This window comes from Numenius arquata, chromosome 6 (assembly GCF_964106895.1).
Source record: "Numenius arquata chromosome 6, bNumArq3.hap1.1, whole genome shotgun sequence".
NCBI classification, from domain to species: Eukaryota; Metazoa; Chordata; class Aves; order Charadriiformes; family Scolopacidae; genus Numenius; species Numenius arquata.
Window position 1 is genome coordinate 25,294,740 of NC_133581.1, and position 23,571 is coordinate 25,318,310.

The following is a 23,571-nucleotide window of genomic DNA, read 5'->3' on the forward strand; positions in this document are numbered from 1 at the left end:
GTCTTTTGAGTGCTTTCAGTAGCTATAATTGTTAGGGAACTCCAGAAGGCATGGCCTGAGTGTCAAGCAGAGGGGGGCAGTAAAAGGTACGGAATAGAGTTCCTGACCAGCCATTGCTAAATGGTGGACAGAGACACAGAAGGTGAACAGAGGTGTCTTCTGGCAGAGTACAAGAATGTGATAGACTGGCAGGGGAAGGGGAGAGAGGTGTAAACGGGGAAGCAGATAGAAAAGGCTGCAGCCAGACTACTCCAGAACATGAAGTAGGTCCTAAAAGTTGAATTCTAGGTATTTCTACTTACTGGCAAACCAAAAGGAAGTCTGACAGCCCCAAATAAGCTTCTTTCTGCAAGGAGTTGTCCCTGGAGACGAATACAACCCACTACTGCTACTATATAGTCCAAACGATTTGAATCTGTGTTGTAGATTTTCACTTAAGTTCCGCATGCCAAAGATTGAGCTCAGGTTGTGCTTATAACTTGTGTGAGGGAAGAACAGTCCACATTTGGAGCCTTGTGAGCTAGTGCATTGCTTACGTGTTGCCTGTTTGTCCAGGGACTTGTCTGTCACCTTCTGAACTTTGGGTAAACAAGAGGGAGGGTTGGCTTGTCTGCGAGAGCTGTCACAAACTGGCAGCTTCCAGGATCTGGAAGGAAAACTTCATGCTTAAGGCAGTGAACATCACTGTGGGACTGGATTTTATCTCTTCAGACTGTTTGCTGGTGGTTTGTTCCTCATTTTGTGGTATTTTGTTTGGAGCAGCTGAGATCAGATTTATACTGTTGTGGGAAAGTCAGTGGATCCTTTGCTTATCACCCTGAGAATTCAGGTCCCAGACATCTTAAAATGGATGTCCCACATTAGTGGACACCTTTCCCTTCAGTTTCCATCCTTAATATTTTTGTGTTGCTTTCTTATTTGTCCATTTTGGAAAATACTGCTTCCCTTCATAGTGTTGTTGTAGAGGTAGACTTCATGACTACCAAACCCTCCTTGGCATTTTGATGAGTTCTGTATAAAAGTGACATGGAAATAACTTATACCAAGCAGGAAACGATATGCTACAGTGGACAAGGAGCGTAGCCACATACCCAACAGCAAGACTCAACAGAAATATTGCGTAGCTGTCTCTTCAGCAGCTTGAATAAAAAGTTTCATCCATATTTCCAACAGTCATCTGAAATTGAGTATATAACCAGACAAATTTTTTTTTTTTTTTTCCCTTTTGGTTTTGCTCAGGTGTTAAATAGTCAGCGTGTTCCACAGAAATTTGTATTTATTGCTGTTTGCTCAGGTTCACTGGAAGGAAAATTTGCTCTGTGTAGAACACTGATAAAATAAGACAGTGGAAACTTATTTTGTCTAGGAGTGAATTGTAAAGGTTTTTCTGTCTAGCTTTGGTGGTATTGCTAGTAAAATTTGGAGGTGCAAAACTTCCTACTTGGGTTCAGTTCTGCAATCATTATGAATTGGAAAAGGACAATGACCTATTGTCTCTAATACTGAATTTCCCCTTTCCCACCGGTAGCTGAGGGTCTCATTTTGAAGTGTAGTGTAGGGTGAAATCCTGATTCCACTCAGGTCAATGGTAAAAAAACCCAAACCAAAGACTATTGAAGTCAGAGAGAGTAGGGTCCCCTGAAAATCCGGTGCCTTCCTTTCATCAACCAGCTGGTTTTCTCATTGAAGATGGCAGAAGGGCTGTAATCCGTGAAATCACATTTTTTTTAATATTCCTTTGCCTTGGAAACTGCAGATAAAAATGCAGCTTTATACTCCACCCTCCGTAACAGTATTAGACAAAAAACAGGCCGAAACATGATCTTCTATATAACTAATCAGAATCTTTTTGCTGTCTCCATACATATTTTTCCCAGGGTGCTAGGATGGTAAATATTTTAGCAGAGGGAATTAACTCTACTTCTCTTCCTTTATGTTCTGTTATCAACGGGACTAGCCCACACCCTCACTTTGCCTCATTTTTGGCTCTGTTTCTAAACCCTAAAATTCCTGTTCCTGCATTGAAACACAATTAAATTGAGTCTTAATGTGGTGCCTGTTTTATGTAATCTTGCTTTCTGGCTTTTTTTATTCTTCCAAGTCTGAATCTCATGAATCAATGTGTATTCATGTTTCATCTGAAATTTTCTAACTCTCCTCAGTGTGCCCTAAAGCTTCCCTTTTTTGGTTTATGAAATAATAATAAAAAGCTTAACTCCTCAGATTAAGTTGTAACTGCTTTATACATTAGACAGACAATTTCAATTTAACAAAGTAAAAATGGTGTGAGAGAGAAATTGCAGCTTGATTATTTTTTAAAATATTCAGATTAGAATGTCATCTTTTATGAGTTTTTTTTTATAACCACTTAGATTGATAGAACTCTCTAAAGCTGCTCTGTTTTTCATCACACATTCTCATCTGTAAAACCTTCATTTTTATTAATCTTTGTATGATCTGTACAACTTGGAGATTAATCATTTTAAAAGAGCTACTCTCCGAGTGTTAAGGATTTGCGGGGCTAATGGTAAATGCAAGCGCTTCTAAATACTCTACAGCACCCAGCGCTTGCTTAGCGTTTTATGTTGCGTAAGGATCAGTCTTTGTTTCCCGGTTATCTAGAGTTACATTTTATGGCTGCGTTTCCAGGTCTGTTTCTGGCTGCCTAGAACCAGAGAACAAAATATACTGAGTCCTTTTTTTTCACCAACTAACTCGAATTCTAAATATTTATAGTCCAGTTCTGCCTTTGTGCAGTTCCCACTGAAGTGAAAGGGAGTTGTATATTTGCAAGTGAAGGCAGAACTAGGCTGTGAGGCCAAATCCTTCAGTCCTTCCTCGAACAAAAATTTCTGCTGGATCCTGGCAGGCCAGTTGGGCTGTGTCTGTCCTTGCTTAGTTTTGACTCCTTTTAGGACTTGTGGAGGGATCAGATCTAGGAGGGATCCTAACTAGAACTCTGGGCCTTACTGGGGAGCTTTTTTCTCCTTTTCTTCTTTGGTTAATCCAACTCTTCACCCCCTTACTATCCCCCTGGCCTTAGCTGAACTTCTCCCGGGGGCTGCTCAGCCCTTGGAGCTGGGAAGGCAGAGCTGTGGCCGTGCTCTCAGCTGTGCTCCCAGCACACTTGCAGCCCGGGGGCCAGCAGCTCCCTTGGCAGTTCTCCAGCCTGCGGTGGTGTTGCCTGAGTAGCCCATCCTGCTGGGAGTGAACGTGGGGGTCCTGGTCCCAGAAGCCTCTCTCTCCTGAGGTATCAATGTTTACCTACCTCGGATTATCACTGTTCATCTGAACAGCGCAGTGTAACCTCTAATGAGTTGTCTTTTCAATTTGTAATGCATACATTGTTAGTTGATCTGGGGTGTACAGTGTACACGTTGCGGTGCTTTGGTGGAGATCTAGGCTGTTAGCTAGTCCTGAGAGTCTATCACCAGGATAATTTTTCCTAGAATCATAGAATCATAGAATGGTTAGAGTTGGAAGGGACCTTAAAGACCATCTAGTTCCAACCCCCCTGCCATGGGCAGGGACACCTCCCACTAGAGCAGGTTGCTCAAAACCCCATCCAGCCTGGCCTTAAACACTTCCAGGGATGGGGCATCCACAACTTTCCTGGGCAACCTGTTCCAGTGCTTCACCACCCTTACAGTAAAGAATTTCCTCCTAATATCTAATCTAAATCTCCCCTCTTCCAATTTAAAACCATTACCCCTTGTCCTGTCACTACGTTTCCTGACAAAGAGTCCCTCTCCGGCTCTCCTGTAGGCTCCCTTCAGATATTGGAAGGCTGCTATGAGGTCTCCCCGGAGTCTTTTCATTGTTAAACTTGGAGATTTGGTGGCCTAAGCATATAAGGCATTGTCTCTTTGCCCAAACATAGAGGGCCTGACTAGAAAAGACAAAAGTTAAGGAATCTCCTACCCTCTTAAGATTTCCATTTGTTAATGTACTGCAGGTATAAACTCATCAGTATTGCTGCCTGATGAAAGCAACTTGTATTGCCTACGTATGTAGCATTGCATCTGATCATTATCTCTTGTGTGCGATAAAGGAGGTGTTTGAGTTTCAGTAACGTGTTTAGGTTCACATCGGTTCTTCTATCAGTGCTTCTATTTTAGTATATAAATTGCAGCAATGTGAAGCAAGCCAACTGTGCAAACTGCAGTATACGTTTTGTGGCATACGTTGTGGATGCATTGAGTAAAGAGGCTGAAAAAAAAAATCTTATAATTCACAATGAGTTTACTATTGGTGCAGAGTGAAGGTTGAAGTTCAAGAGAGCAGCGGCGTAGGGAAGGTTTGTGCAAACTCCTCCTTCAGTGTTCCAGTTTCTCCACTGACTGGAAAGAACATTCACCTGTTCATTTCTATCTCCCTGAAGGTCAGATTATTCCTTAGCACTTCATAGTTAATAAATAGTGTTTTAACCAAGAACTCTCACGTGATCCGTTTTGCTGTTATCATCCCTATGACCATGCTGAGTACCAGCCAATGTTGATGGAAATGTGCCCAATTTCAAATGGGAACTAGGCTTCCTGGTTATTAAAGCATCTTTCCTAGGGATCTGGTTAAGTAGATGGCTATTCATTACTTAGTATATTATGGGTCAAGAGGCTCGGAAAACAGGTTTTCATCCTCAAGGCTTTGCAGTTGTATATATAGTTTTAGTGAAGTATAACTAGAAATAACGGGAGGAAATATTAAAAAGACTGGATGTTGAGGAAGGCTTCCCAACTGTGCAATAAAAATTGGGATGGAGATCATCTGGTGGATACCTGCCATTCATAGAGCCATTCCTTAGGGTCTTTGTTCTGCTTCTTATTCCCGGGGGGAATTATTTCAGAACTGACTGGTCTTTACAAAAAAGGTTATCACTGAAAGATGGAAACCATGTGAATTTGGAGGGAAGCTTTGGCTGTGTTTGTGTGGTATAAGCTTTTACTGTGTATTCCTGTTCCTCCTTCTAAAGTTTCTGTCAGTTCTGTCCAGGGAATTCTTCTTATCTAACTTTGTGCCTCTTGTCTGTTGTAATGTGTAGGGTTGCTAGTGCAGGTGTGAGTGAGAGGTTACAACGGTTACTCAGGGTGACTAATGCTGAAGTTCATATTTACCCTTGATTTGCTGCTACCTTACAGTTCAGCAATAGCTTCTACTGCAGAACTTCCTCCTTATAAATGGTAGTTCTCATTTAATTCCTGTTTTAAAATGCAGTGTTTAATTTGTGATCAACATGGGTATCACCATGGGTTGGGTGCTTTTGCTGCCTTTAAATAGAGAGGAAAATCCAGTGCTGGTGGGGAACCTGTTGAGCAAAAGGTAATAGCAAATGGTAATTTGTTACTTGTATCTGGGAACAAAAGGCCACATCTGGGCCCTGAGCAGAGAGGAGACCCTATTTAGTTGGACGTGGTACATATCTAGAGAAGAGCTTAATCCGTTTAAATCAGACAATGGTATCTTCCTGTATCTACTATTACCGATATTACTACAGATCAGAGGTACTTTCTTGCTGCCACCCTATAACTTCTTTCATTATGATCACCTGTTTCCCACTTAAAATTGGAATAAGCAGAGTGTACCTTCCTAAAAGGTGTAGGCTTTGATCTGAACAGCCAGGCGGAGCCAGGATTCAAGACTAGTATTTGAAGCAGCAAAGGAATTGATCTGAAGGAACACATCTGCCGGCTGGCAGCCTGCAAGCCGCTATGGGGACGAGTAACGAGGAATGCAACCACACGCTGCAGTAAGAGCCGCTCACAGATACCGCTCCCCTCCTCTTTAGCGAGGTTCACAAACCATTTAGACATCTCCCGCATTCCAGTTCCACTGGCTGTTCTGCAAATCACTTAAGAGGTTTAAAACTTCCTTGTAATTCTACTCTGCACATGAACTTTGAGTGAAGAGAGAGGAAGGACCAGCGAAATGAGAGTCTGGGCCTCAGGGACCCCTTCAAATTGCTATTGCAAGCATTTGGCAAAGACTGGGATAACATCCTCTGTATCCATCTTTGTCCCTAGCTCTGTGCCCCTGGGCTTTGTTCTGGGCTTTCTAATTTCTAGTGCAGTGCAAAACATGAACACTTGCCGTTGCCAATGTATATTAATACATGTGGCAATGTACACACTAATGTAATATACTCATTTAAAAATAAAACCTAAAATTTATTTACATAATTTTGACATTAAGAAGGTTGGAAACGGGAAACACAGAAATGTTTCTAACATTCTGGACAGGAGAACACAGGACTCTGAAGAATATAATTAGATAAAACATATGGTTGTGACACCCCCAAAACACAAGAAGGGTTACAAATTTTTAAAATTATTGTGATGATGCTCCATGAGCGATCTTGAAAATTTATACCTAGTAGGGATAGGCTGGTTTTGGGTTTTTATTTTATTTTTATAAAGGGTTAATCTGTAGCGCATCCTGCAAGCTGATATGTGGGATAAATAGTTTGGACACTGATTTGTAATCTCTGTTTATGAGGACATGACTGCTATTCTTATAAATGTCATCACTTTCTTGGTAGTATCTGGTAATATCTGAGTCATGAGGTGCTGACAAAAATCCACTGCACTTAATGTGAAACTTGAGGCATTTTGCTCATTCCAAAAGATATTAGCAATAGGCAGCCCCACATTTAACTGATAAATAACGTGTACATGTGCACATGACACAGTTATGCTGCTATGTGGATTTTTTCCTCTTACCTAAAATCTTTGTGGAAATACAACACAGTTCAAATCATGACTTTTTTTTTTTTTTTTTTTTTTCTCCGGGCTGTCTTAATGGATACTAATAGATGTACGTATGGAGTCAGTGCATTGTGCCAGCGGGAGCAGATCCATATGAAGGCAGAGCAGGCTTCCTTTGGTGAATTTCATTTGAACTTGGATATCCTGGCTATAAAAGTGAACTCTGCATATGTTATCACTGACTTAAGAAATGCAACCTCTCACATGGAGCTGAGTGCTGAAAAATATTTTATTTTTCCGTTATTCCCCTCTTTAATTACAGCCATACAGCAGGATATGAAAATGAGAACCACAGCGCTCCCATGTTATACAGCTGTGGGGCCCAATACAGAATACACACCCATGGAGTTTTTAGAGGCATACAAGTGAGTATAGCAGAGCATTCTTCAAAACAAAGTAAAACTGCTGCCTGCTTATAATGTTCATTTACTACTTCACTGGTATTTATAAATCCATCCTTGATTTGCGGTTTCCCTGTGTTATCAAGAAATGCTTTACAGAAGTGTCTGGACTTCACTGAAGCCAATGAAGTATAATGTAAGATTTCTTTCTGACACAGTTGTTTAAAATTGTTTATTCCTTCTTCTAAAGCATATCTGTGAGGCAATATTCCTTACCAGCTTCACAGGATGGTCCAAAATATATGATCCAGTTTCCAACCTCTAGCTCCGATCCCTTTGGCCGTGTGAAGCTTCTGTGGTTACATTGGACTACATCTGATAACTATATATAAGAAAGTGTTAGATGACATTTTCCTTTTACGGATTTCTAAAACTTTGCTAATTCAAATATGCTTCCTTAAAACAAAATATAATAAGTGATTGTTTCCTAATGACTAAGTAATTAGTGAATATTTGGAAGGAACTTAGCATTCACGGGAGTTAATTTCCTCCCTTTCTAAAACAGTCATATGATCGATAAATACCACTGTAAAAGATAATCTTCTTAAAACTGATGGCAAAGTCATTAGCTACTATCTGCCTCTTCTGTGTTGCTCTGTGTTGTCAACATACATCAAGGTTCTTAGATAGCATCTTTTCTCCTTTTCCTTTTCGTATAGTTAACAAGCCATTTTTCAGGGGCAAGCTCTCAGAAATAGGCTCACGAGCCAGCTTTTTTTTTTGAGTGAATAAAAGTAAGCAGTTGACATTGTTTAAGGAAGTTAATTATCCCAAAAGGCGAAGATCATCTTTGATGGAATATTGTGACAGTGGCCAAAATGCATTAAGGCTGAACCAGCTCCACCTACACGGTCTTTTTTGTTTTGTTTCTAATCAAATTGTATTAACTCAATACATTAATTTCTCTGTCCTTTAACTTCATACAAATATTTAAAATAAAGAGTTGAATGCTACTCTGGCGCATGCTCTTATCTCTTACACTGGTATAAGCTTAAAACTTATTTCATATGCCATTGAGTGTTCTTCCAGATCGTGTGATTAAACATGAGGTCAGAACGTGGCCCATTTAATCTTGCATATAAATATTGGTGAGAGAATTTAATAAGTAGAGTTCACTGTATTTCACCTTCAAATAATTTTTAATATTCTGCAAAGAACAGATTAATGTATACTAAGGTTGTACTTCATTAATGTAGAATGAAAGAAAATTGCCTGTTTGCAGTATAGTATATTTGAGTATCTCTTTATCCTGGAGAAGTGCCTCTGATTGTTTGTCTTTGAATATGTTAAGTAAAAGCTTGAGAACATACACATTGCATTGGCAAGTCTCTGTCGTTGTAGGATGTCCGGCGGGTGCCAGGAGTAGCTCCAACTATTGTCCGGTCAGCGAGTGAGACAAATGAGAAACGTCCCTTCATGTGTGCCTACCCTGGCTGCAACAAGCGATACTTTAAGTTGTCCCATTTACAGATGCACAGCAGAAAGCACACTGGTAAGTGTCAACATGGATTGGTATAAATCACGTTACAGCACTGGACAGCAGAGTGGGTAGGGCGATTTTAAAATAGCATAAGGTGCAAGAAATGATCTGCCAGGTCAGGGGCAGCGAGAATCTGTCAGATGAGTATGTACGTGCTCTGTCATCTGGGGAATCCTTCTTTTGGATGCTGAAGACACTCTGAATCTAGCGAAGAAAAACACAGAGCAACACTGACAGCAAGTAGATCACCCCCTTCCCTCTCTTACTGGTATAGAGCATCCTTCAGGGCCGTGAATTTTTCCTTTTTTTTTTTTTTTTTTTTCCTTCATTTTGGAACATCAAAGCTTGTTCTAAATCTTAATTGTTAACTATTAGAGAAGTTTCCTCTACAAGAGGAACCTAGACATTTAGTAACCTCTTGTCCTCCTGTATAAGCCTTTTCTGGTTGGGGGTAGAGGCAGGGGTTGGCAAATGGGCTTCCTTGCTGTGGGATCTTTCCATGAGGAATTGAGCCCAAAGCCAGTCATTTGTGGGCTAAGATCTGGCTTCTCTCTGAGTTCAGGCAATGTAAACTGCATCTCAAAACGTGGAAATCAAATGCCCTGTTGAACCCTGCCAAAGAGTAAACAGAATTATTTCCCCTATTGGGAGATTTACACTGTTGGAAAAGCAAAATTATGATATGCCTTTAGATATGATCCTTATGCGTTCTTTTGATTGCCTGTCATCATTTTATGGAGGCAGTTCTTCTGTGCTAATCTAGAAATATGTGGAAAAAATCTGTAAATATGGATGTTCAGTTAGCTGTTAATATGATGGAAGGTCAAAGGGCTGAAACAGACAACAGGAAGGCAGTCCATCCTGCTGTGACCTAGCAGGTTGTCTAACATCTCATAAAAAATTGTTGCAAACTTGTCCTTTTGGAGACCATGTGGTGACATTAGTTAATTGTGTAAAATACTTTATAGGTGAGAAATGAACATTACAAATCATTTTTGCTTTGGGCAAGTTGCAAAATATTCAGATAGATACCTTCAGTGTTGCTCAGATTACATATTCAAGATAATTTTAGACTAAAATTTAGTCTTTAGAGATTAAGGTCTACAGAAATGCTATTCTATTTTCTGTAAATAAATTGGAAACACGAAAGATCTTTTGGGGTCCATTAATTGAAGTATTTTTCTCAAGTATACCTAAACAATTCTGAATTTTTCTCATAATAACTATTTCTTTCATTCCTAAATTTATTTATCCTGTATTTTAGCAGTCATAATTTGTTTGTTCTGGTCCTGTATCTTATTCCATTTTGTTGCTTGGCTTTTGCAATATTATTTCTGTATGCATCACAAAGACTTCAGTTTACATATATATATTTTTTTTTTCCTTAACTGGAGAAGATTTTCAGAAATATACCACATATAATCTAGGCATGTAGAATCACAAAAGCCCCAAAAGACATAGAGGATAGGTCTATGGCCATCTAGCATCCCTAGAGAGACTTCTCCCATTGCCTTTGGGGTCATACATACACCTCCTCTGGTTTATGCTATAGTGGAAGAGGGTGAAGGAAACCGTCGCTATGAAGAACGTGTGTGTCTTGTTGATAACAATTACGACAGCTACAGTTCACACTTCTCTGCACCTTCTTTCTTTTCTTCACCTGCTTGTTTTTATATGTTAGGGAATACCTTAAGGGGCCAGTATGACTCGAGTGAGGCTATTGGTTTATGTTGATAATTACGTGGCTGTCTCTTAGGCTCTCTCATCATCTTTCTGTCTGTAAACAAATGAACTCCAAAACTCCGTTCTAGAGTTCTCTACTAAATACAGAAATTGGACTGGAGAAATTAGCATATTAGACTGGAAGTAGTTGGTAAAGATAACACCTAATATTCTTACTAAACAAAGGGATGTGTTTCTTCTTTTTTCTGCTTCAATGTTTCGATGGGGAGGAATCCCGACAAGCCGGTGTAAAGTCAGGAGAGCTGTCAGATGTCTGCTCAAGTGGAGGATAATTTGGTTGTGTTTGATATATCTCTCTACAGCCAACATAAAATTTTACTAGTCCTCCTGTAAGGTGGTTCTGGATTCACTCAAGGGTTTGAAGATCTTCAGCCTTTCTTAGTGTAGTGGTAGGTCAATGTTTTTGATTATGAACATACGATTTGAAAACAAGCTGCTACATATATCTAATATAACACCACCAGATAGTATCTTTTCAGAATAACACTGGCACTTGATTATCTTTTCCTTCTATAATAGATACTTACAGAGGACTGGCTCGTCACATCTTCCATTCTTCAGCGGTTGCAGCATTGCAAAATCAAGCAGGGTCCTGAAACACAAAGTTGGATTCTGTAATCAGTTTTTACCAATGTTTCAACATAGACTTAGTTGAAAATATGTTGACATTTTGTACCCTCCAAGACTGCTTATCCATTGTTAACAATGCCTTTATTGAAACATGTACAGCCAAAAAAGCTTTTTTCTTATCTTGGTGTATTTTGCTGCAGTAGAAAGGCCTTTGAAAGGAAATACAAAAATACATATAACTTTTCAACAGTACAGCAAATAATGTGAGTTGTCATCCAGTGGCAGACTTCAGAGATTTCTTTGCAGAAACAAATTGATGTCTAGACCTCCATAAATTTCACTTATGGTGAAAACATCAGCATTCTTGCCAGAGACAAGGTTCTGTGCCACACATTGGAAAAACTGGGTTTATCCTAACGGAAAGCTGAGCACCTTTGCAGAGAAAAATATTCTCTGCCTGTTTGCCAGGGATATTCTTCAGCCTAAATATTTTCAACTGCAGGTATGAGCTTCTACAAGGAAGTATGAGAATCAGGAAGGTTGTCCTCTATGTGGTAGGGGACTCAGGTCTTCATGGTGAATTCCTGAAGCTCAGGGGATGTAATAATGATTTTTATGCTTATCATCTAACAATGATTTCTTTGCTTTGACAAAAGCAAATATCCTTTTACTATGACACGTGCCACCGTGCTGCTAAATGCTTTGCAGTCATTAGTGCAGTTCATCACTACAACGCCTTTGAAAGGCAGAGCTGTGTCCTCTGTATAGAGAGATGATAAACTGATAAATGGGTGTAATTGTGCCTGAGCTGGGAATTGCACAGGCTCCCCCCTTAAGAGGAGTCCAGTGTGGTAACTTCTAGGATAGCACTCTTTCATTAACGTTGCTTTGAAATACTGACCTTCGTACCTAAGCCATGGAATACCATTCTGCAGAATACTGTGGGAGCTGAAAGCTTGCGTGGGTTCAAGAAACAGCTGGACAAATTCATGGAAAGAAACTCCATTAATGGGTGTTAAATAGAAAGCCAGCTTTGGCTTAGAAAGTTGCTAACTCATCAACTGCTGGATACTAGGAGAGTGGCCAGGGAAAGTACTGCTGTATCCTCGCTATCTTCTGCTCTCCTGCAGGCATCTTCTGTGAGTCATGGTAGGAGACTGCTGGGCTGGATGGACATTTGGCCTCGCCCAGCATGGACTGCTTTTAGGCTTTTGTTTCTATGGCATAAAGTAAGAATACTTATGTGTCTAAAATATAAGATTAGTTACAAACCAGCGATGACATCTCACATCTGAACTCCAGTGTGAAGATGACAGGAGCTGTTACCTATAAAGGCTCTCTACTAAATAAAGAAACACACATTTTCTCTAAGATTGCTAAAGCAAATTATATTGAATAGAAAAATGTTGTATTAGTGAAGTAAAGTTGTGATTATGTGGTTGTGCTCATCTAATTAAGTGGGTATACAAGAAAATGGGTTTAAATTGGTGAAGGGAGTGTGGAAAAGCCCTCAGATTCTCATTCATACTTGCATTCATACTCCGGTTTCAGAATCAGCCTCCTCTCCTCATGTTTTCTTGTTAGCGATGGGCTTTTGCTCTTCCAGCACTCCTTAATTAAATGGAATGTTCATGAACATTACGTGCAACTGCTACTCCAGTAGGAATTTCTGTTTTCCCATGCAAACGAATTTGTTCCAGAGAAAATGTGCCCGTGCTTCCTCCAGTTTAAGTTAACTATTTTTGAGCACATACATAGATTCTTTTTATTAGAAGCATTTATTGAAATATGTGCAAAGGCCGTTTCATACTTGTTCTGTGATTGTTGAGCTTTAGTTTTTCTAAATATTTTCCTAAATACTAGAGGACTACTATTCCCTCTATCCTCTCCCATCTTGACTGTTTCATTATGCACCGAGTTTAGACTCTTTTGTGTGTCCTCTTCCAGTAATAAAATGTAAAAGCCTCCGAGTCACAGGTGGAAGGACTGGTGAAGCTTCGTCTTCATCTCCTGTTTTGTTTTGAAATTCTATGTGGTCACTTGGGAAGGTGACAGCATTATGGGGTATTTTTCATACATTAAGAGGCTTTAGCCTTTTACTGGAGAGTCTTTAATAGGCCTGGGGAAACTAGACACTGCTCTAACCCCTCTCAGTATAGTGATTTAATGAGGTACTAACGGACTTTTTCTAATCTGGGACATTTCTGTCATCCTGTTCTGATGAACCTTATGGGAGTGAACAGGTATGTGACAGTTGGCTTTGGCAGCCATTTTGCTTGGCACTAGCTGATATTGAAGATGTAGAAGGAAAGGGAAATTAGGATTTGTCTAAATATTGTGCCTCTGTATGTTTGTTTGCTTTTTGTTTTCTATGTGGTGCCATCATATCTCTGTGTAAGCATCTTGGATTGATTCCTTTAATATATGCATTGGTTAAATTTGTCCTTAATTTAGTCAAGATTATATTTTAACGTATTTAAAGAAATACTTTCCTGTGCATGCCACCAGGTCTGCTATACTGTTTTATTCAAATACCTCCTTAGCCATGTTCTGCGTTTATATTGCAATTAGCAGACAATCATCCTGTCACTGCATTCTGCTCTGCTGACATTCCCCCTCTTAAATCTGCCAAAGGGCTGAATTCCTTGGAAGTAAGTGGTTTCTGAAAAGCAGGCACCCCCCAGGGAGTCCTTGCGGTCAAAGTGTAGGGAACTATTTCAAACACCTGTGGCAACTTTAATCCCTTATGCTAATAAATTAAGCAGAGCAGACATGGAAATTGTCCACACCTAGGTTTGCGAATCAGTGAACTCCTTTGGGTGACTGTCACAGGAAGTTAGCTTGTTCTTGCAGATTTAGTTGCTTTTGTGAAATTTTGATTGTAGCCACACCAGTATGAATTTGGAATGCTCTTCTTAATATGCTACTTACACGGTGTTACCTAGATCAAAATGCTTCTGCTTTAAACTCAACTTGTTTGCAGTGGTATCTCAGAATACCAGTGCAACCGGAATACATTTCCTCATCATAATGAAATCAGAAATGCAGACACTTGCAATGAAGATTTATGGAAGTGATGCGTGCTTAAAAATATACTTAGAGAAATTAAACTCACTACCCACTTCAGCTGATGTTTTTCTTTAGGTCCTTCCTACCAGACCTTTGTTTTACATCTCAGCTTTCCACCGTAGACAAAGCAGGTGCCAGCTGGTCTCGTGTGTACCTTCCAGATAAAACCCAAGATTCTCCCGGCTTTTCATTACTTCTTGTGCTGAGGTCTCTGCGCAGGGCTGTGGGACTGTAAACAGACCTCATGTAGGTATAAAAGTAGTTATATCTAAGGCTCTTGCAGGATTCCAGTGTTGTGCAAAGGGGCCTTAGACTAGATGCAAATCAGATCTGAAAGATCATGCAGGTCCTGCTGTAACAGCATAAGGATTAGGTTTTTTTGTGCTGGCCAAATTTCACCAGCTCTGTGATATGCCATATGCCAGCAGCGATTCCCTCCTTCCTCAAGCTCCTCGAGTGCTGCATTTCTTTTTGCATGTTTAAGTGGCTGGTGAAGTCCTTTGCATTGAAAACCATGTTCATTTGAGAAGCTAGCTTGTAAGGATTTCAATTTTTTTGAAAGTCAGAATCTCACTTTTTGTCCCAGAGAAAACCCATCCTGGGGACTTCTGCTGAACTGTATGGGAGGTGGAGGAAGAGTTTATATTTACATGTGGCTTTGCAATAATTCATAGGATTGCCTGCGGGAGGTGCGCACCTACTGGAGAAACTCTATTTAATGTTGCTTTGTGGAAGAAACATCATTTGTGTTTTGCAAAGAATGTATATTTCTGTGGTTGAATTTTGCTAATCCATTTATTATGGTTAAAACTACCACCTACATGGGTGTTGTTGGATTTGATTTTGCTTCAAATCCAATTTAGAGCAAACTACAAGTTGTTCCCTTGTACAAATTTTATATTACTGAAACAGGTGGAAAGGACTTAATATTGGTTTTTTGAGAAATACAAAACAAGAGATTTCTGTTCTTTTCCAGCAAAAGGCAATAAGAATATTTCATGCAACCTGAAATTTTTTGTAGCTTTAACCTAATGATCTATTTTTTTAGAAGGAGCAGATTCAACATCAGTGTCAATGCAGTAGAATTGTGCCAGCCTTTCCCCACTGATTCCAGCACAGTTGTATGGTTTTATAGCAAATGAGTCCTGGTGTGCCGCTGGACTGCTTCAGACAGCAGAGAAGTCTTTCAGTGTAACACGTTTCATATTCTGATTCTGATTGATGTGTTCCCTCATTTAGTTGCATTTTCTGATAAACTGTTGGTACTTTACAGGTGAAAAACCTTATCAGTGTGATTTTAAGGACTGTGAACGGAGATTTTCTCGTTCAGACCAACTCAAACGGCACCAAAGACGACACACAGGTTTGTTGACCACACATCTCTGCTCATAAGAGTTCATCTTTATGTGTGAATTGCGATCCAAAAAGTATACTTCTAAACTTGTATTTTTCTGCTGTTGTGTCTGCTCATACATGCTACCTGTAGTACCCAATTCTTGAAGTTAGCTTCAGGAGAGGACTGTAGCTGTTTTTTTTTTTTATTGGCATTTTAGGCACTGCTAAGGTTGTATAGACGACCCTTTCATCCTGCCGCCATCTGTTTGAAACAGCTTTCTTAGTCAAAGTGTATCCCCAATAGAGGGAACATATCATTTAAAAAAACTGAACAGATCTGCAAGAAAAAGTTGCCAGTGAGTAACCTGCTAAACACTAGTGTTGGTATTCCGACATTCATGTGGGAGCGCTCACAGGTGAACACTGCAGGTGGAATTACTGTGCACTGATATGCGGAAAGCAGAGCTGGAGAAGAAGTGCCCCACTAGCTATTATGCTCAAGGCTATCATTCAGCAAACCACTTAAGCTTAGATTTGAGCCTTTTTTGAATTCTGCCAACTAGAGAAGGATTCTAGTAGTAGCAAGGAGAGAAATGTCAAAGATCTGGCTGGTCGGATCGCACAAATAGCCTGGAAAGGGTACAGCGGTTCACACGCAGGGCAGAGGGCAGCAGTGGTCCTGAACGGGTCTGGGTCCTAGCTACACTTGTGTATCTTTCTCAGAGACTCATTTCCAGGGTGGAATGTTCCGAGACAGCTAAAACTACTTGTGAGTTCAGTCCAAATTCAGCATGTTGTTTTTTGTGCATACACCATTTTCTGGAAACTTCAAGACAGCCCATTTAATAATTTCAGAAGTTCTTGGCGGTCTAGTTTAGATTGACAGGGGAGACAACTGCCCTTCTCAAAGTCACAGAAGAGGAGATGGTGATGACTTCAGCCTCCTGTCTGGGAGTGGAACCATGAGGGCACTCTGCATGGAACGGGAGAAAGGGCTTCAGAGCACTTCTCTGACTGAGTCACAGCAAGAAAGTGCATTTGGGTCTCGGGTCTCAGGGAGTGGCCTGACAATTGGTTTACTCGCTGCTCTGTGGTGGATTTCTGCCTACTACTTTCCTTGCTAAAGATGTTCTGTCCCACTTAAATGGTGCTACTGAGAGATGTAGGAAGTGTCTCTGAAAGCTGGTGGGATATGTTTTTAGCAACTGTGTCCTAGAACATATCTGCGTTAAGCAGTCCCCAAGACTTATGTGTAGTATGTAAAGCAACTAGTAGAAGTGTAAAGTAAGGTAAGGCTATTGGGAGTAAATAAAAATATGCCTCTACACCTCTATTCTTCTTATGTCATACTGTTCATACATGTTGCCAGTGGTGCCAAGTCTCAGGATCAGAATTAAGAAAGTTTGCAGAGCCTCCTTAGTCCAACGGTGTAAGTGGGTGTTTGTTTATGATGGTGCTGTTCGGATGCTTCAGACTCAGACATCGGGAGAGGAGGTTGCAAAGGGATGGTGGCCCGATTAATGACTTTCTGTAATGTGTAGGCATGAAGCTGGGAGGAGCAGTTACAGTAACTAGTACAAAAAAATCCAGGCTTTTGAAAATTCAGAAATAGCTGATTTTGTTCACCCTTTCAAAAGGTGTTGGCATATAAGAGTAGACTTTTGTCTTTTCAGGTGTGAAGCCCTTCCAGTGTAAAACCTGTCAGAGAAAGTTCTCCAGATCTGATCATCTGAAGACTCATACCAGGACTCATACAGGTAAAACAAGTGCGTAAACTTTTCTTCACATTTATATTTCATTATTTTTTAAGTCTAAATCAATGTTGTTGTAAATTACATGATTAGAAAGTCTCTTAGCCAGGAGTTAAATATTCAAAACAACAGAAAGAATTTCAGAGCGTGCTGATTTTTCAGTGTGACTACATTCGCCGAGTGTCATAGTCACTTTTCACAAAGGGCTTTAGGTAATTTTGGAAACTATGCTTTCTTTATGTTTAAAGAAATTTCAGCTTGGCAAAATATATTTTGTCAGCTATTATGAATTGAACATCACGGTCTCAGCCCACAAATGTCAAGTTGATCTACTGCCTTTACTGAAAAAACCCTGCAAGATAGAAATTTTAATTCTAGCTTCAGCCGAATGTCTGTAATCTAAAGTATTCATGCCTACTCATGCTTCTCCTAAGTGTCAGTTGAGCCTAATGCAGGATAGCATGGCAAAGCTCTTGCTGTTGCTGCTTGTACTGTAATCTCTCCAGAAGATAAAAGGAGTGCCTTTTGCAAACTCACACTGACAGACACTAAAGTAAAAGCTTACTCAAATATTCAAGGACCTTTTTGTAGAAACCGTAGTATTTCATATAAATACAGGGAAAAAAATAGGAGGCCATTTTAGTCTACTCAGACTTCACGTAAATGTAAACACCATTAAGGAGCAACTGCAGCAACCTCTATATTTTAGTTTTAAGTGTTAGAATTATTCCCATGAACTGACGTTTTCTGTTCTCTTCCACAACGTATGCAGTATTTTTACCAAGTGATTGTTTACCGAGCACTTTGACATGTTATTAGATGTCACAGTGTTTTCTATACTGGTGTTAACCTTTTAAATTCAGTCTCTGTACAGATGGACAAGGAGCCTGAAAATCTTTTTCTCCCTGCTAAGGATTCTTTTTTCTCTTCTGGACCATAAAAACACATATTTAAGACTTTTAAAAATAAAAAAGAGATTTTAATAAAGGAAATAATTCACCTGAGAACAATGGCATTTTCTGTGGCACCGGCCAAATAAACGCTTCGAGTAACGGCCATATCTGCGCTTGCAATCTGCAAATGGTAAAGGCCATGGCTGCGTTCCTGGGTTCTCCCCATAGTCTCATGCTGAGCTGCAGGGTCTGGGTCTCTGTGCATTTCCACGAAGAAAGGTATTTTCTTAATCAGCAAGAGGTAGAGAGGTACGTTCTGGTAGAGACAAAATGGCAAGTAGTTGTCATATGCCAGCAAGTCAGGATAAACTACATTCCCCATCCCATTTCATTGCTAACTGATCTGCCAATTCAAGACTTTCACAACTCCAGCATTTTTTTACCCCAGATTAGCTAAAGCAGTGAAGAGCTTGCTCTCTTTTTTTTTTTCTAGTGAAACTCATCTCCCCATTTTAGCTCTTCCTTGCTCCACATGATCCAAGCCCACGCTGTACTCATTGCTGAAAGCAGCCTCGCTGGAGCACTGATAACCTCATAGCGCAGACCTTTGCGTGGGCTTTGCTGCCTGCTGCTGGCTCAGGGCCTGTGCGAGCTCTGCAGCCCAGCTGCGTGCTGCTGGCATGATGCTCCTCTCGGCGGTTTTGGATGTGTCACGCTCTTTGACTGTAAAATACACATATCCCAAGTGGTAGGTGGGGATTTTTCATCTCCATCTTGCCCTGTAGCTTCATTCCTCTTTCTTTCTTTCGCCCCCTAAATTTTGCAACAAAACACTGAGCTCAAGTTAACTTGCTCCATGTTAAACCTTGATGAAGCAAAGCACAGGTGACTTTCATCTAATTCCATCCTAATTTTAAGTCAACTGCCAAACTCTTTGTTGAGCTACAAATTCAGGGGCTTCTGTCTCCACAAGCAATTTTACTGTGTCAGCAATCTTTGCTGTAGAAAGCAAAAAAAGGAGTCAAAGGAAAACTCTAGACATCTATATACATTTTTTTAGCGATGGAAATGTGATTTCTTATATCTGTACAGTGAAGCTGTACAAAGTAATTTGTGCCCAGCACAGAACTAATAGAGATTGCTGCCCCCTGTTGCGAGAGGACAAACAGAATTGCTTGTGAAACAGCAAAATGTGGAAAACTGGCCAGTAATAGATGGCTTGCATCAGTTCACAAGATGGTTTTGCTAATGCTGCTGAGATGAAAGAAGACCGCTTTACACAATCTGTGATTTCTGTCAGTACCTCTGACCAGATCAGTTTTGTCCCATTTTGTTTTATGCACTCACTTTTGCCAGCATGTATGTTAAATGGATAAAGTAGATTTTAAACACCCTCCCTCCACTTAAATATATTGTACGGGATTTTGCAAACAAACCCACGCATTTCTGCCAAGCCCAGATCCCCTTTTGCCTGAATTTAGATGTTTGTGAAGAGCACAAAGTGTGAAGCAAAGAGGAGAAGGTGTCTGGGTGAGCTTGTACCACCTCAGCGTGTCTTGAGTTGGAGAGTATGAGGTGTGTAGACAGTACTGAAGAGCCCAGCCCCACAGCTGAACCTACTTTAAAATATTGCATTTATTTTTGGGGGAAAAAAGGAAAATGCAGTTCTGAAAGAAACATGAGCCACTGGGCACTGCTCTGAACTAATGAAAGCATTCCATCAGCATTCCAGCGGCATCAGAAACACAGCCCGAAATTCCACTTAAACATTGCAGAAAATCAAGAGACCAGATTAAAGTGTAAAAAGGTGATGGCATTTCTTGTTAAAATTGAATGTGCTTTGCTTGGGGTAATTTTTAGTGAATATTATGCTCATTGGAATGTTAGAAAAATACTGAATATTTTGAGTCTCTAAGATCTCTCATAGATGTGAATCTACTTTATTTAGATAGTAGTGGGAAACTTTCAGTCTGGCTCAGCAGACTTCATGCTGAACTCTGTTGCTTCTACCATATGCACTTACACTCACCAGTTTCAAAGAACTTCAGCCAAAACTCATTGAACTGGCTGGAAAAAACTCTCCTTGACTTGAGGTCAAGCTCTAAATAGTCACTGACAATTTTCACAGTGACTAACAGTGTGTCTGCACCACAGCCCAGGGTGTGACTGAAGCTTGTGCGAATGCCGGAGTGACTTTTAAACTAGTTCATTCGAGAGCTGACATGGCAACCCGGTGTTCAGTAAGGGCCTGTCTTCAGGAGCGAACCGCTGCAAAATGTTCTCCGTCATCGGAAAAGGCTTTTGCTAAGTATCAGCTGCGGGAGATGTAGGAAAGCAGCGAGCGCTGATGTGAGCAGGAATTGAGGGCACTCCCACACCCGGTCAGGACAGCCCGGGATGCCTTTCCTCCTGACAGGGGCGCTGCCTGGCTCCTCACAACCCCGCAGAAAGAAAACAAATAGCGGTGTCTCAGGCGAGCTGTATGCCCAGTTAATAACAGGGTGTTTTGTTAACAGGTGAAAAGCCTTTCAGTTGCCGGTGGCCCAGCTGTCAAAAAAAATTTGCCAGGTCTGATGAATTAGTTCGTCACCACAACATGCACCAGAGGAACATGACTAAGCTGCAGTTGGCCCTTTAGACAGTTCAAACAAGTGAATAAACCAGATGGGACATTATGAGCTACTGCAAACTTTATCAGCCATCTTCGATCACCTCTGTCAGAAAGCTGCAGCTGTCTCCGCATCCCATTTGACACAAGTTAACTAAACCGTAGGATTCTGCTCAGCCTTGTCTTCCATTTGGACTTACATAGGTTCCTATTCAATAAGTTCAAGAGATTTTTATTTGTAATTTTGTAAAAAAGTAAGCAAGATTGCCACAGTTTCAAGATCATTATAAACTACGCTTACCTTCCACGTCTGTCTCCAGTTTTCTGGTTTTATTTTCACTTGAACTCTTCTAGGTACGCATTGTTGTACCTTTTTAAGCCCTGCAGTGGGCAGGGTGATGCCTCCCTGCTGAAGGTAAGCTTTACGCTTCCTGCGTCTGTGCATACGCTGAGGTTTCCAAATGCCAGTACAGCTGTCCTCACAAAACGAGACAGAACAGTCACCGAAGATACTTTTGGTAAACTTTATACTCGTACTGCCACAGGGCAAGCTTTTAAAGTTCAAAGCTCTGCTTTTGAATTTCACAAATCAAACCTTTTTTTAAAGAACGTATTCCTAGAGCAGCTAAAGCTAGACGAACCAGAGCCTCTCTGTACAGAAAACAAGAATCTTACCATTAAGTTAACTTGTTTTTTAAATAATCACACAATTGATCCCCCAAAACTGTTTTGTTTGTCAAATAACTCTCTCCCTTTCTCTGTCCCTTTTTAATGTATTGTTTTAAATTTATTCTATCATGAGATGCATAGATCTCCTTTACACAAAACTAATTCCAATCATTGTAGACATTTGGGATTTGTTTACAATGTAAAGCCACACTGGTTATGTGGCTAGCAAGCTGTATAAACTTAAAACTGAACTTTTAATGGGGCTGGTCCAGGTTCTCCATTAACAGATTACTCTTAAGATAAGTAACTTAAAAAGACTCTTTGTCAAGTATATGTGAAAAAGACATTATTAGTGTAAGGAAATATATTGTTTCAGGGTTTGGGGAGGAGGGGTTTATTATTTACTTTTAATTGCTTGAAATTGTGTGTATATATATATCTGATAATGTATTGCTCTTAGACATCTAAAATTAGAAAGTGTATAAATATTAGATGCATCACTGTTCTGATGTTGTTGCTGTTACAAACTATTGATAACACTAAGAATGTAACCTGCATTTTTCACTGAGCTTTCAATTAAAGCCCATTCAAAGAGAAACAAATGAGAGTCCAACAGATGTCTTGTTTCATGTCTGGTATTAAATTTCAAATGCCGTGTCCAATAGTATCCTTTTTTTTTTTTTTTGTATATAAAGGTACCACCAGCACTGATGACCACTAGTTAACCTGTCCAGGTCTTGACCACAATTTATCCATCTCACTTGGGAATCATACTGGCAGCAGAAAACAGTGTCACGTTTCATATTATGCTATAACACAGTTGCTTCCATCTTTCGTCTTCTTACCAAACTATTCCTTTTCTTTCAACCTGTAAGATTTGTCTAAGAACTTTGTAGAACAGCAAAATCCAGTTTATAAATAGCAGTACTGGCCTTCTGTAGAACTGGGCTGAAGCCATAAGCACAGATAACTTCTTAGATTAGGATGTCGTAGACTGACTTTTAAGTAAAAGTTAACTTAGAGTTGGGGTGGCTTAAATCAGTTCAGCAGGTTGAAAAAGACAGTCTTTCTTAGATGATGAAGTGTGAAAATGAAGATAAAAAAATATTACTGTTTCTTTGTCATACTGCCTGCTTTTCTTTGGAAGCAAGTACAGCCTGCCTCAGCGCCCTTTGACCTTGCAAAATATTTGTATCTCTTTAGCAAAAATCTTTAATGTATCTTGCCAAGCTTTTTTCTCTAATGTACACAATGGAGTTCTATGATGGGTTGAGCTTTCTCTCTTAAAGTGCAGCTGCATCGTCAAGAAAACTCAACAGTTAATTCTTCAAGTCCTCTTTTTCGCATGGGTATTGCATCACTGTTAATTACTGTTGGGGTACTGTGACTCATTTGTATCAGTCAACTTTATCTTTTGCTGCCAAAAGACAGCATCTCTCTGGAGAAACTCATAACAAGTGTGGCAAACATCAAATATTTGGAGCGAATGGTGTACATAAAACTGCACAGAATTAAAAAATAAAGCAACTCCTCCTGCTTTCTTGAGAGAAAAGTTCAGTCGCAATAACAATGTCCTCTGGTTTACCCAGCAGCCTCCTGCAACTACAAAACAATCTGTTTTCCAGTCTGCGCCCAAAATAGAGAGCTGCCATGAGTGTTTATAGTAAAAGCCAAAAAAAGAAAAATCAGCCTCCAGTCGTGCCTGCGTTAGTCAAACATAAATAAAACTATCTTTTGTGAAATACAACCAAAACTCCACTGCAGCACAGGCCAGAATTCCAATGGCCTGTAAATAACTACAGCCGTGCTTTTGCTGCTTAGTGAATTGCATGCCAAACAGTAATGGTAGATGGCTACCCAAAAGGAAGCCTGGGCTGATGAGTGACGACAGAGCATGTCTTTTTGCTTTTGCTGTCGCCACTTTTTCAATGAAAGTACTTACTGCTGCTCTGCTGGTTGGTGATCATTACGTCCCCCGGCCCGCCAAGCGTAGTGAAGACAATGCTAAATGTTTACAAGATTATTTTTATTCCTAGTTGTTTTACAGTCTTTGTCACGAGAGGCATTTTATGTCTCTCCCTTTCATGTCCCTGTTTTCAGGATTCTATCAGCAAGGTAAGCCACCTTTATTGAAGTGCTTTACTACCTGCATTTCTCGGAAGCGGCCCCCAGACGCTGGTTCCTGCAGCATGCCATTCCTCATTTTGCAGCAAGCAGGAACCGCTCAGCAGGCCGAGTTTCTGTGAGCGTGACCTCCATATGAAAGATGAGGGGGCTGCGCTCTATTATATCTT

The 23,571-nt window shown here is 40.2% G+C and overlaps 1 protein-coding gene across 12 annotated transcripts in view; it reads left to right on the forward strand.

Annotated features, from left to right (window-relative positions):
• Positions 1–21,998, forward strand: part of WT1 (WT1 transcription factor) — a 36,024-nt gene extending 14,026 nt beyond the window's left edge. For 2 of the 12 annotated variants that reach the window (XM_074148835.1, XM_074148843.1), the window contains 6 exons: positions 134–152; positions 7,021–7,123; positions 8,501–8,651; positions 15,295–15,384; positions 17,030–17,113; positions 20,517–20,638. In XM_074148835.1, coding sequence (XP_074004936.1) covers positions 134–152; positions 7,021–7,123; positions 8,501–8,651; positions 15,295–15,384; positions 17,030–17,113; positions 20,517–20,638 — 569 coding nt within the window. Of the gene's footprint in view, positions 1–133; positions 153–3,465; positions 3,476–5,276; positions 5,294–7,020; positions 7,124–8,500; positions 8,652–15,294; positions 15,385–17,029; positions 17,123–20,516; positions 21,867–21,972 lie in introns of those variants that run through there. The other 10 variants (XM_074148841.1, XM_074148846.1, XM_074148839.1 and 7 more) reach the window with 9 other exon arrangements.
• Positions 21,999–23,571: the final 1,573 nt, after the last annotated feature.